This window comes from Salminus brasiliensis, chromosome 17, assembly GCF_030463535.1.
Source record: "Salminus brasiliensis chromosome 17, fSalBra1.hap2, whole genome shotgun sequence".
Taxonomy (NCBI): Eukaryota; Metazoa; Chordata; class Actinopteri; order Characiformes; family Bryconidae; genus Salminus; species Salminus brasiliensis.
The window spans coordinates 11,348,434-11,357,625 of NC_132894.1; the positions used below are offsets into that span (position 1 = coordinate 11,348,434).

The 9,192-nt window shown below is 40.3% G+C and overlaps 2 protein-coding genes across 2 annotated transcripts; one reads left to right on the top strand and one right to left on the bottom strand.

Moving 5' to 3' along the window:
• The first annotated feature begins 1,857 nt into the window (after positions 1 to 1,857).
• rps15 (ribosomal protein S15) lies at positions 1,858 to 4,017 on the top strand. Its single transcript, XM_072659985.1, has 4 exons — positions 1,858 to 1,916; positions 2,634 to 2,719; positions 3,059 to 3,293; positions 3,867 to 4,017. Exons 1-4 carry the CDS (start codon positions 1,914 to 1,916, stop codon positions 3,978 to 3,980), a joined length of 438 nt encoding a protein of 145 aa, XP_072516086.1. The 5' UTR covers positions 1,858 to 1,913; the 3' UTR covers positions 3,981 to 4,017.
• A 979-nt stretch (positions 4,018 to 4,996) lies between these two features.
• Positions 4,997 to 8,183, bottom strand: abhd8b (abhydrolase domain containing 8b). Its single transcript, XM_072659984.1, has 4 exons — positions 7,486 to 8,183; positions 6,298 to 6,468; positions 5,967 to 6,183; positions 4,997 to 5,287 (listed from the first exon to the last, which is right to left on the bottom strand). Exons 1-4 carry the CDS (start codon positions 8,181 to 8,183, stop codon positions 4,997 to 4,999), a joined length of 1,377 nt encoding a protein of 458 aa, XP_072516085.1.
• Between the last annotated feature and the right edge of the window lie 1,009 nt (positions 8,184 to 9,192).

The following is a 9,192-nucleotide window of genomic DNA, read 5'->3' on the forward strand; positions in this document are numbered from 1 at the left end:
TTTCATAAATCTCTTTAATTAACTTTCAAAAATATTTACAATTTTAAAAGATGTGAAAATTAAGAAAAAGTTTATAAATATAAAGTGTTTCTTTTTATTTGTGGTTTAGAAAAATAAAGGAGACGTGTGAGACAGTAAATTCATTGTTCAGTGTGAAAGTATTTAGTGCTACGTTTGTATTAGTAGCTTTTATTTTTACATGGTCTGGCCAAAGCCGTCTAGAGTTCCTGCTCCAGTACTTCATCAGGCTAATTGTTTTTAATGTCTGTGTTGTTGCAGTATCTAATAAAATTCTGCCACTTTCTGCTTTCTTTGGTTCCACACTGTGGCTTTCCGAGGAACTGAATCAGACAGCAGAACTGGAAGCACATAGTGATAAAGCGCAGGCGGTGCAACTTCCAGAACTCGGCTTCAAACACTGTACAGGAATGCAGTACAGTTGGTGATTTGCCTGCTCAAACACACCTCCTAAAAGTGATGAGTCAAACAAGCTATGTTTGAGCAGGAAATTACCTGACTTGTGTAGTGCAGTATACTATTAAACACCTGAACGGTAACTCATAATTATACACAATGATCTCTCCCATTTAGCTTTTGATTACATTTTGGTCTTCTTTAGATTATTTTCTTTGAATATGTTTTTGGATAATTAGACACTGTGCTCTATATATGGCAGAAAAGTGCTGCATTTAAGTTTGTTAATGTTCATAGAGGACTTACTTAAAAGTTCCTTAAAATATCAACAAAAACTGCCACCTGGTCGCGGTTGCATAAGACTGTAACCACAGCTGTAGTGCAGTCAGTAATAACACCAGGTTCGATTTCCTGGCTGGAAAAACACATCACTCTACACTAATTAAATAATTATTCAAAAATAAGTCGCTCTGGATAAAAGAGCATCACCCAAGTGCCATAAATGCATTATATACATGTACTTTTTTATAGCGCTATGTATAGCTGCCTCATTCAGTTCTTCAGCGTTGGAGATTTGCAGGGGTCAGTAATTCTGGTCCTGGAGGGCCAGGGCCCAGCACAGTTTGTTTATTTCAATGCTATAATTCACCAACTAAACCCAGTAATTACCTGATCCTAAGCAGATAGATCACCAAACTATGTTGGGCACTGGCCCACCAGGACCAGAATTAATGACCCCTGGTCTGTGATGTAGGCCCAATGTTCAGACATGCTTGTGCATCCCTGCACATTCCTGTGCAAATTATTTTAGGCTTAAGCAGTGGTACCTCAGCATTCCTTCTCATATTAGTAAACTGCTACAGTTGCAATTTACTAATATGAGCAGAGTAAGTTATGCATTAGGCTATGTTTAATAACAAAAAATATAAATTAAGGTATAATACAAAAAGGGAATTATATATATATATATATATATATATATATATATATATATATATATATATATATATATATATATATATTGTGTGTGTGTATAATACTACTTATCATGTAATAAATAATATTATTACTTTACTACAGTGAAACGTACTGTAGTACTGAATGAACAAAATTAATGAATGAAAAAAAAAAGTTAATAAATAATAAAATACAGTCAATAACAGAAATCTAGCAGGCCAGCCTTTGGCGCCCCCTGGTGCGTATTTCTATGTAATTCATGCATCTGTGTCTGTATCAGTGTCCTGTCTGTACCGGTTCCTATAGTGTATTACTGTGTTAAGCTGCTGGATGCTAAATTGCCTTCGGGATCAATAAAGTATCTATCAATAAAGTATCTGTCTGTCTGTCAGTAAAGTGTCTGTCTGTCTGTCGCCAGTGCGCCTGTGCCGTAATTCAGCATCCGTCCTGCAGGGGGCGACTCTTACTGTCAGCGGAGCACCGAGGGGCTTTTTCAACACGACCGAGGCGCAGGACCTTCCTTTTCCGGTGAATCTCTCAAGATGGTGGGTGCTGTTTTATTCGTGAATTAGTGAAATCTAAACTAATCCACAGCAAATACGACTAAATTCTCAACTGTTTTTGTATATTTGGTGTAAAATAACATTACTGGACACGTTCCTGGCGGTATTTTGTGGAGGCGCCGGCGATTTTACTGGGATCGGGGCCATAGTTGTCTCCTAAGCGCCTTCGACTCCACTTAGCCTTTAAAACCCGACAGTGTGCTGCGGTTTAAAACGCTTAACAGCTCAAATTAGTGGCTTTAGATCAGCGGCACTCTGCTTTAGCACTGAAATCTGTGCTGGTGTTTGTTGAAGTTGGGTTGTTTTGGGTGAACAGGCGCCAGGAAGCTCATCTGTACTTGTTAAACTGCTTGACCATTTTCTTTTCTATGTCTATTAAATGGGTGTTTTGTCTATTAAATGAGCACCAAAAACACAACACCTCGATTTTCTACCTAAGCCGAAACGCAGACGTTCAGCTGAGTCGAGATGTGTGGGGTTTGAAAGTAGCTAATGTCAGTCCATGCCACCAAAAAGCACAAATGGCCTCTTTATAATCCAAAGGCATCAAGTACCAGCTGCCCAATTATCTGTATTTTGCGTGAGGAGGTTGGAATTATAAAAATGTAAAACTGAGTCATTGTTTTGTGTATTGTGCTTTTCACATTTTGCTCTGAAAGCTCCTGGCTTATGTCTCATGTGAATTTACCAACTTTGCAGGCGGACGTTGAGCAGAAGAAAAAGCGTACCTTCAGGAAGTTCACCTACAGAGGTGTGGACCTGGACCAACTCTTGGACATGTCCTAGTGAGTAACTGGATTTTAAAACTTTGTCATGTCAGGGTAAGACTTCATTTTGCCCTGACACACCTAGAAATCTGACTAGGGCTACGATTTCCTTTAGGTGAGCATGTCCTCAGCCCAGGACTATGCTATCTCTGGACAGCTGACTGCAGAGCATGCATTGATTGTATGCTTACTCCGCTGTTGGCTTCTGGAGACCAAAAGCATGTCCATCAGTAGTGTCATAGAGAGTTCATCTTTTTAGATCCACAGTCTGCACTACTACTGTGGCTAGTGACTGTCCTCACTGTGAAGTTTGTCTGAAATGGCCATTGGGAATTAAAGGACTGTCTTGTTTTTCAGTGAGCAGCTCATGCAGCTGTACTGTGCTCGCCAGAGGAGGAGGTTGAACCGTGGGCTCAGAAGGAAGCAGCAGTCCCTCCTGAAGCGCCTGCGCAAGGCCAAGAAGGAGGCCCCTCCCATGGAGAAACCTGAGGTGGTGAAGACCCATCTGAGAGACATGGTCATCCTGCCTGAAATGGTGGGCTCCATGGTCGGCGTGTACAACGGCAAGACCTTCAACCAGGTTGAAATTAAGGTATGGCAATGGGAGATGTTTTGGACTGTGTTGTGGCTTCAGGCCTTCAGATGAGAATGGGCTGTGGGAGTGTGTTACAAAGCAGTTAGCCAGATAACCTGAGCCTAAAATCACAGTTGTCCCAAACTAGCCTCACTTTGGGAGTCAGGTTAGTCCGTTTCAGAGATCCTGCTTTCTTTCAGACATGTGAAAACAGCTAGTATTAATGTGTTGGTGATCTGGAAGGGAAGGACTGAACTGGTGCTTTCATAAGCATGAGCGTGCTGTCTTGATTTGCTTAGGTGCATTTGTAAGGATGCACAATATCGATCATCTTTACTGGTTCAGATATTTGGTAAAAATAATGACATTTGAGGAACTACATTAAAAAAGCAGACCTGCTTAATCTGTTCATTTATCTGCATGAGTACATCTCCATAATAGCCATCCAAGTAGATGTAGTTCCAACTGGCATCTGCATCATCCCAGTTTTTCTGAGCATCCTTACCTACTCCTAGTGCATCCACAGGACTTACACGAACAGTTGAGCCAGTGTATGTTGTAACTAATTTGGTGTTTTGTGTTTCTCCACAGCCTGAGATGATTGGTCACTACCTTGGAGAGTTCTCCATCACATACAAGCCTGTTAAGCACGGTCGTCCTGGTATTGGAGCCACCCACTCCTCTCGCTTCATTCCTCTGAAGTAAAAAGTGATTGATGTAAATAAAAGTGACTTCCAACATACTTGCAGTTTTTCTATTTTTATTGTCCTTTCTAGATATCTGTGCATGTAAAAGCAGCTTCAGAGTAGCTTCAAGGTAGGCCTTGCTAGTTTTGTCAGCTTAAAGCATAGTGAATGAGACAATATGGTAAACACTCCTTTAAAAATTCACCTAATTTACCCATTAGTAGCTGGTCATCCATGTCTGCCAAAAATATAGATTGGGGTCATACTAATGTGCAAATTTAGTCTTGGGCTGCTTTTTTGGACTTTGATAAAGGCTTGTCTTTTATCACCAATTTGTTCATCACTAAATCTGGTTTTGGTCTAGATTTGACTTTAATCAGGGTCTGAGAAATTGGCTTTCAGTGGTCCAAAGTAAGCTTGTTTTGATGTGTGTATATAGGGGCGCTTTATTGGTCGGTTAAAATAAGCTTTCTACTTGGTGTCATGGTTGTGAATGTTCATTAATATTTGAGCTTAGATGGGAATTGCATTTAGAAGTCATTTAACCAATAATTCATGACTTCATTGTTTCAAGTAACAAATCCTTTTATTTTACAAAGTACAAAAAACAAATATACATATTTAAGTGAATAATTGTTTTAGGTGACAGATGTGTGTGGTGTGGAAAAACATTTTCCATTATTATTAAACATCTGAAAACTAAATTTAGAGGGAAACTTGGTTTATTTACATTCATCTGCTTAAAAGAAGACCGCTTTTATGCTGAATATGTGCACACCAAAGACAAACAAAAACAAACAAGGTAGTTGCACTTTTATGATTAATTGGTATAACTCCTTAATGTACCCAGACAATGAGAAAATAAAACTGAAAATGAATAAATTACCAGCAAAGATGCTACAACCTTTTTTTTTTTTTTAATTGGTAGCCACTGTATAGATGGGTGGAATAAAAATCTTTGAAGGTCCATGAACCATATGCTATACAAACATCTGAATGGCTGCCAAATTGGCGCTGTTGTACTGTTCTGCTTTCTCATTTCTGTCCCTCGTGGTTCATCTTTGGGGCAGTTGTTGGCCTCGCCAGGTTATGTTCAGGCTTCGAGGTTGTAACCTTTGGGGCGGTTGTCGGCCTGGCCATTTCTTTAGTGCTGGAGGTCTTGTTAGCGGTTGGTGGAAGTGCTGTTTCTTGTTTAGGTTTGGAGGAGGTGGTGGCTGGCTGCCAGAGGAAAAATTCATGCAGTAGGGTATTGACCGTGTCAGGGCATTCCATCATTACCATGTGGCTTCCCTCATCAATGACCTTCAGGAAGCCCAGAAGCAGAATCTGTGGAGAGGAAATCAAAACCATTAAATATATGCTTTTCAAACGTTGTCATTTCTTCATTTGCACATTTTATAGACTCCCTAACCTCTAGCGTGAACTCCCCTGTCACACATTATCAGACTAGCAGACTATTTTTATGCACTTTCGTTTAATTGCTTAATAGATTCACAAAAATGTGCATAAAAGTATTAGTATATGTTATATGTAAAGCAATAAATTCAAATGCATTAAAAATGACTCCTCCCTACAAACAAGGTTTAAAAAAGCCCTAAGGTTACAATGATATCAAACTGTTTTCCATTCATGTTGAATGGAATTTTTCCTTTTTTTATTTTGTTAATCATTATAATAGACATTAAAATATTACAGATCATTTATGTTTCCATTGCCTATGTTAAAGTTAAAGTTTCTCGTTCAAATTTTGGGATCTAGTGCAATCTGGTCTATCAACTGATTAGACTTTACTTACTGGAGATTAAGTACTGCTGTTAGCAACAAGAGTTGTCAACTCTTTGTATCACACACCACTGTTGTAATACTCAGGTTAAAAAAAGAACGCTGAAATACTACTTCTGAATTCATTTAGAGGAAAACGCTTACACCCATGGAGGAAAGCGCTGCACGGAATGATGAGGGTTGGACACCTGTAAAAGCTAGCAGACAGGGCTGAAATGTTTACCTCTGCCATGCGCTGGTCCTCCTGTATTGGCACAAACTTGTCATACATGCCATGCACCAGGAGAGTGGGCACAGTGATTTCAGCATGATAGACCTCATCACCCTCTGGCCAGTACTGACCACTCATCATAGACCGCAGCACAAAGGAGGACACGTTGAAGGCATTTTTCTCTTTTAGGAGTTTCTTTTCCTTTGTCCCCTGATGGGCAAACCCAGCCCTGAGAGAAACGGACCCCAGTAAGAGGTTTGGATGTAAAGGCAACAGTAACGCTTGCTTATGACTACTAGACAAAATCACTTTAAGAAACAGTAACGATAGAAAAGTATCTTACATGAGGAAGCTCCAAGACAGGCACGGCGACAAACAATGCAGCACACACGTGGGCAGGTTGAAGATTGAACAGAGGCTGGGTTCCAGAGCTGTGGGGCCACCACCGTTAATCATCACCACTTTGTGAACTTGCTCTGGATACTCATGGGCCAGGAAGGTACAAAATGATACACTGGGGAAAAAAAACAAGACAGTATTTAGGAAGTCCAGTATCTACAGTAAACGTCCAATTCCTAGTTTATCTAAACAGTCCTACAGTACAGAAATCAGTAGAGCTGCTCACATATCAATCAATAATAAACTTATCAACTTTAATAAAAAATCAAACATTGTTCAATTACTCATATACTCATAAATACTTCAATTACTGAAGTATTTAAACAGAGCCAATTTTTGTAATTTAGCCATTTTTAACAGCTTTATTTTTGATTGCTTCTTTTTTTAAATCAACTAGGATGGTGTACAGAGGCAAAGAAATGTTCTTATGGAGCTGACTGTATAGTGTTTCTACAGGTAAAAAACACACATACTGCTGAGATACACAGTTTGAAACAATTGCAACTGTAATTGCAATCGACTGCCTAAGGCTTTTGCAACTGTACTGTAACTTTCTCCTGTCCAGATTGAAGAATTGAGCTGGAGTGTATGGCATTATCAATTATTAAAAACAATATGAGAAAGTTATAATGCATTTAATATCAATAATGCCAAAAGACAAGTTGCCCAAACAGTACTGTTTTTCCCCAAAGTTTCTCCCCAATTTTGGATACCCAATTACCCAACCCACTCATTAGTACTCTCTCTCCTTCTTTCCCATGTAATGCTCCAGACACTAGGAGGGTGAGGACTGATGCCACATGCCTCCTACGCCACATGCACAGCCACTGCAACGTCACTGGCAAACCAATGCGCTCTGAGGAAAGTGCCAGGTACCCAGCTCTGATGCATTAGCCAGCAGCTAGCAGACAGCATTACACTAAATTGATATAGGGAGAGACAGAGAGCCATCTATCCATCCAGAGAGAGCAGAGAGAGCAAGGCCATTTGTGCCCCCTCAGGCTCCAGCTGCTGATGGAAAGCAGCTCTAAAAAGCAGATACCAAGATTTCTTTGGGCTCTTTTAAGAAGGCCTTGCAGATAATGCCTGACTTCTTCGATGTTTGACAGCACAGTAAGAAATAAGCATGCACCCGTATGAATGTCCAATGAGAATGTTCCTGCGTTTTGCGTATCTCTTGAATATTATCCGTATGTCCTCGGCCAGGGCGTAAAACGTGTAGGCAGCTGTGATTTGAGGGGCGGAGCTTGCACCATGGCCAGCGAGGTCTGGGGCAATAACTTCATAGCCTAGCTGTGCAAAGTAGTCCAGCTGACCCCCCCATATGTCCAGAGACCCTCCTACTCCATGTATGAAGAACAAGGCCACATCAGGGTGTGTTTCTTTGCAGCGGGTGATTTTGCGCTCACAGTCGATCATCACAGTGCGCTTGGGTTTGCGCCGCCTGCGCTGGTGCTGCTCTTGGGGCATAGCTGCATTGGGATCCACAGCTTGCCTTGAGTCCAGATCCTCCACCTCTGCAGTGCTGTCTCCATTCTGACAGCGCACAAGCTCTGGATGTGTTGCTTCACTCACATTCTCGATCAGTAACTGTCCGTTGCGGTATACTGTGATTTTCCTCTTACAGCTGACGCTGCCTCCCTCCCCACTGCCCGGCTCCTCCACCACTGGCCGGTTGGGGATGATGTGACGGACCCGCAGCACCCTGCCAGGCTTCACCTCCACAAACTCGAAACCATCCGCAGGCTCTGACGTTTCAATCGGAACCACAACATTGGCAGATTTCCCTGTTAAGCAGCAGAGGATTCCATCCACGAAGCTGGTCAACATATCGATCACCTGCAGACAGAATTTCCACATTATCTACTCATAATATTTCATATTTAATAACTGGTTATAATTGGGTAATTGTGCAGACATTACAACCCCCGCCGCCCCGATTTCTATCAATGTAAAGCAGTCTGTAAGAATCAATTTCTCACCAAACATCTCTGAACAACTTTGTTTACATCTCAGACACTGAATAATGGCTCTTTTAAAAATTGGTGGAAGAGCGCTGTGGCATTCTCAAAATAGCAAAATATGAATGATCTCATGTACTGTTCTTCAGTGCAGAAATACATGATTTTTTAGCCAAATTTAGCTTTTTGTTTTTCCTGGATTTTCAATAAGCCATAAAACAGCAAACATCCAACTAAAATCCACCTGAAAATTTCATGCATCTGCTGTGAATGGTTCAGAAGAAGCCAAATGGCCTTTTAAGGTTTGCACATTTTGTCCAAAGCAACATTTTTCATAGCGAAATAAATGACGAAATCGATGAAGATACAGGTGACAGGTTTACGTGCACAATGATGTGATTATCCGGAAGTATTACGCAAATTTGGAAAGGATGGTAATGTCAGGTGAAGCAGATTCAAGCTTATGTCAAAACATTATTTAATAACCATTTACTGAATGAATTTTATGAATTTTATTTCATGCCAATGAAAATAATTAATATATAAATATTTCAATATATTTTGTTAGTAAACCAATACACCACCATCACACACAGGCATGACCAAATGATGTGTGTGGACAAATCTGGCAAAAAACAAAAAATTATATAATGATAACTAAAGATATTTTCAAGATCAAAAAGTCTTCAAAAATTGCTGAACTTCATCCACCTTAACAGGACTCACTCTATGTAGCAAAGTACTGACAATATCCACATTATACTCAGAAAGCATATCGCTGCTGTCCATGGAAACCATGTATCTCCAATTTTGCCCCGTACACTGTGTAAATAATTCTAGATGAACAGAGCAATAGAAATGCTCTAAACTACTTGGAA

Coding starts and splice junctions, on each gene's coding strand:
- rps15 (XM_072659985.1), top strand. Junction 2,720..3,058: donor CAACTCTTGGACATGTCCTA/GTGAGTAACTGG, acceptor CTTGTTTTTCAG/TGAGCAGCTCATGCAGCTGT. Junction 3,294..3,866: donor TCAACCAGGTTGAAATTAAG/GTATGGCAATGG, acceptor GTTTCTCCACAG/CCTGAGATGATTGGTCACTA.
- abhd8b (XM_072659984.1), bottom strand. CDS start 8,183: ATGTTGACCAGCTTCGTGGATGGAATCCTCTGCTGCTTAACAGGGAAA. Junction 6,184..6,297: donor CTGTCTTGGAGCTTCCTCAT/GTAAGATACTTT, acceptor CGTTTCTCTCAG/GGCTGGGTTTGCCCATCAGG. Junction 5,288..5,966: donor AGGACCAGCGCATGGCAGAG/GTAAACATTTCA, acceptor TCCTCTCCACAG/ATTCTGCTTCTGGGCTTCCT.